Genomic DNA, 4,491 nt, shown 5'->3' on the forward strand with positions numbered 1-4,491 from the left:
TGAACAAAATAAGGAAGACGTGGGGTTTTTTTGGTAATACTTCTTCTATCTTCATTTCAGAAGTCGCGCCTTATGTCAAGTCGGACTGCTATGACGTCATGATGAACGGCCAGACCAATGGCGTGTATTAGATTGACCCACGTGACAACGGCGCACCAATCAACGTTTATTGTTCTGTTATTGTTTTGTTATTTTCAGTTTGTGTGTTAGTATTATGGCTGTTTTGATTATTTTGGCTGTTTCGTTGTTGTGTTGTTGTTGGTGTGTGTGTGTGGTTGGTTGTTTTTTGTGCGGGTTTTTTTCTTGTTTGTTGGGTATTGGTTTTGGGGTTGTTGTTTTTTTCGGGGGGCTGGGGGGGTTAGTGATTGTTTTTTTCTTTTTGTTCTTGTTGTTTTTTGGGAGATTTTCTTTTTTGTTTTGTTTTGGGGGAGGGAGTTTCTTGTTTGTTTTCTATTTTCTGTATATGGGAGGGGGGGGGGGGGGCTCCGGGGTTTTTGGGGATTGTATTGCTTCTTTGACGTTTTGTTTTGTTTTGTTTAAGGAGGGGTTGGGTTTTTTGTTGATGATGGGTGTTTTGTTTTGTTGGGTTTTTTCTTGTTTTGTTTGTGCTTTGCTTTGTATTCTTTTCTTCTTCTTTGGTTGAGGCTTTTTTGTTTCTATTGATGGGGTGTTTGGGGTGTGTGTTTTTTGTTTGCTTGTTGTTGTTGTTTTTTTTGTTTTGTTTTTTTTGGGGGGGTGGTTGGGGGCGTGTTTGTTTCTTTGTTTTTATTTGATTTTGGGGGTTAAGCGTAGAAGAGTCGTTTTGTGGGAATCGATAAAAGACAATCTTCATATCACAACTGCATAACTGACATTTCGTTTTCTAGGGAACACAAATATTCACCGACTGACTAGCCAGGGAGTCTTTAACTTGCGGGTTGACATGGAAGACTTCGAAGGGAAGCGTGTGTACGCACAGTACACCAACTTCTCGCTGGCTTCAGAACAGGACTATTTTCAGCTGACAGTAGGAACGTATACTGGGGATGCTGGTATGATATGTTTCGATTTTGTGGATTTGTTCCTTTTGTTATATGCAGTATTCGAAAGTGTTTCTGTTTTGTTTTTGTTTTTCTTTGTTGTTGTGGGGGAAGGAGTGTTGCTGTTGCTGTTGGCTTTTGGGGAGTTGGGGGTTGCGGGGGGGGGGGGGGGGGGGGTCTTGTTGTTTTTATTTTGTTTGTGTGCTCGGCCAAAAACGATTCTGGTAACGAACGCAGTGCCAGTACTTCATTGGTAGCTTCTCGCAGACGATCGTCCAAGAGGAGGTCTTACTAGCCGTTGCTTCTCCACTACCTGTGGAACAATAACAGGTGGAGACTGGCCGGCGTTTCCGTGATGATCACGTGGCTAGTGACCATCGGCTTAGATGCTGATTTGGAAGGGACCGCCGCTCTGTCCCCATATAGGTCTACTCCAGGTACGACGTTGTCTATTGTCCCCATATAGGTCTACTCCGGGTACGGCGTTGTCTATTGTCCCCATATAGGTCTACTCCGGGTACGACGTAGTCTATTGTCCCGATATAAGTCTACTCCGGGTACGGCGTTGTCTATTGTCCCCATATAGGTCTACTCCGGGTACGGCGTAGTCTATTGTCCCCATATAGGTATACTTCGGGTACGGCGTTGTCTATTGTCCCCATATAGGTCTACTCCGGGTACGACGTAGTCTATTGTCCCCATATAGGTCTACTCCGGGTACGGCGTTGTCTATTGTCCCCATATAGGTCTACTCCGGGTACGACGTAGTCTATTGTCCCCATATAGGTCTACTCCGGGTACGGCGTTGTCTATTGTCCCCATATAGGTCTACTCCGGGTACGACGTTGTCTATTGTCCCCATATAGGTCTACTTCGGGTACGGCGTTGTCTATTGTCCCCATATAGGTCTACTCCGGGTACGACGTAGTCTATTGTCCCCATATAGGTCTACTCCGGGTACGGTGTTGTCTATTGTCCACTTCAAACGTGTGTGGTGACATCTTGACAGCAATAACACTGGAGTTTAACCAAACTACATTTGTGTCTGAATTATTGCAATTAGTAAAATATGTCATAATGATACACCGTGAGGACAGCTTGTAACATTGATTTGCATTATTTTCAGGCGATTCGTTAAGTTTGCACAACGGACGCAACTTCACCACTAAGGACGTGGATCTGGACACCTGGGCCGGAGATAACTGCGCCCACGAATTCTTTGGCGCTTGGTGGTACTTCGATTGTCACCAGTCAAACTTAAATGGACTCTATCTGAGAGGACACCACGCAAAATACGGAATCGGCGTAAACTGGCTCTCATTTCGTGGATATCGGTACTCCCTCAAGTATACGGCTATGAAGATAAGGCCATCTCCGCGGATTTACTGATTTCAAACGCACTTTCGGCTCTGTTTTGTACACATGAATATACTGTTATCTATGTTATTTTCTAACTGGCTACATGTCAGTTCTAAACACACTTTCGACTGATAGATCAATACCTACAAGCTTGGAATGATAACCTAAACTAATTCAAAATGCATAACTCGTTCTAGTCAAGTGCACCACGACTGGTATATCAAAAGCCGTGGTATGTGATATCCTGTCTGTGGGATGGTGCATATAAAATATCCCTTGCAACTAATGAAAAAAAAATAGTTTGCGGGTTTACTGTCTTAGACTATATGTCAAAATTACCAAATGTTTGACATCCAATAGCCGATAATTCATAAATTAGTGTGCTCTAGTGGTATCGTTAAATAAAAGAAACAAACTTTAAAATACATTATCTACACGATATTTAAAACAAAACTTCAGCTTCAGAACTAGTAATCATTATTTACCGATTGAAACTGGCAGATAGCAGAAAATATTAAATTAAAAAAAAAAAAAAAATTTCAACTGTAATATTACATTAGGTGATGAGTTCCATTGTTTATTTCAGTGTCCCTATTGTACTATTAAAGAAATGCATATCTAAATATTCTTATATTAGATCCAACACCTTTAAATTAAGTCAGCTATTTAAGTTCCCAAAAATATCAAATGTAAAGGAATTATGTACATTTATGAAGTTGATTAACGATAGAAACATTAATCTGTCGTAAGTTTGATTATGTTACATATATATTATTGTGTGTATTTGTGAAAGTGATTAATTATATGTCGTAAATGTATTTATTCAGTTATTGGAATGTTTGAGTTTATTATACTTTTAAGCAGTATACTTGCTGTCGAAATGTTTGTAAACCACCTCAAATGTAACACCGATGGTGTTCTGAGCGAATAAAGTTCTGTTCTGTTTTGTACACTCTAAAATACTGTTATCTCCGTTATTTACTGACCGACTACATCTCACTTTTAAACACACTTTCGTCTTTGTTTTGTACACGAAAATACTGTCATTTTCGCTATTTACTGACTATAGGTCCGTTATAAACAGGCTTTTGGCTTTGGACTTTTTTACACGTAAATACTGCAAATTCCGTGAATATAATGACTATATCGGTTTGCCTAAACACACTTTTGTGTTGTAGACACAGTTGGTTATGAATGTGGAAGATAAAAGTTAAGAAATATAAACTTTTTTAACTTCTAAACATGCATTCGATTCTTGTAGAAGACAACAAATGTATGTGAAATGTAAATGAAAGTTATACACGCCAGCCTTTGGCATTAAAATATGTTTAAAAGTAAAACAAAAAAAGGAGAACACAAAATAAAATAACATAGAAATGTTCTAATCTCTGTTCTGGACAGATAGTCTAGATGGCTGATGAGTCTAAAATGAGAGAAATAGAGGATATTTCATGTTTTTGTCAAATATGATTTATATCTCATCGAGTGAAGTTTGCAATCATATCTCACGAGTCGCGCTTATTATATAACTTTTGGCAATTTACCTTTATTTTCAAAATGGCAGCGGCAAAATAGTTCCGACTTTCTTACAGTGAAGATAACGCTTTCTACAGTGACTGTGACGGAACATGCTCTTATCTTTTCGCCTGTGGCGATGTTAATTGTTTTAGAGGGCCGTGTGCGGCTGGGTTACGTAATACCCCCGCTCGACGGTGGTCGAGCTATTCCCAATACACACCCAGACCAGTGGTGGAGGCCATGTGGCCAGTGGTTACGTAATACCTCCCCGAGTTCTTACGACCTTGTATTCCTAGCGGAATGGCGACAGTAAGTCTGGTCAACTAAGAAAATATGCCGTCTTGGTCGCTGTGGAAATATCCCATGATAGGGGGAGTAACGCGATGTGCCCCCAGGCGATATTCAGCTTTTTGTAATAAATAGCTAGGATTTTAGATTTATCGGGGAGAATCATTGGAAGGCTCCCGGGGAACGTTAGTCCGACTGGACTTGGTAAATATATATTTCTGCTCTGTTGTATAACCTTGATGTGATTGATGTGACTTTAAATATTTTAATACTATATTATCCTAAATAATTATATAAAGCTTAGCCA

The 4,491-nt window shown here is 39.9% G+C and overlaps 1 protein-coding gene across 1 annotated transcript; it reads left to right on the top strand.

The window, feature by feature from the left end:
• The first annotated feature begins 761 nt into the window (after positions 1 to 761).
• LOC121366997 (ryncolin-1-like) lies at positions 762 to 2,598 on the top strand. The gene is made up of 2 exons (XM_041491207.1): positions 762 to 1,031; positions 2,146 to 2,598. The coding sequence occupies exons 1-2, from the start codon at positions 923 to 925 to the stop codon at positions 2,406 to 2,408; spliced, it is 372 nt and encodes a 123-aa protein (XP_041347141.1). The 5' UTR covers positions 762 to 922; the 3' UTR covers positions 2,409 to 2,598.
• Positions 2,599 to 4,491: the final 1,893 nt, after the last annotated feature.

This window comes from Gigantopelta aegis, unplaced genomic scaffold (assembly GCF_016097555.1).
Source record: "Gigantopelta aegis isolate Gae_Host unplaced genomic scaffold, Gae_host_genome ctg8244_pilon_pilon, whole genome shotgun sequence".
Taxonomy (NCBI): domain Eukaryota; kingdom Metazoa; phylum Mollusca; class Gastropoda; order Neomphalida; family Peltospiridae; genus Gigantopelta; species Gigantopelta aegis.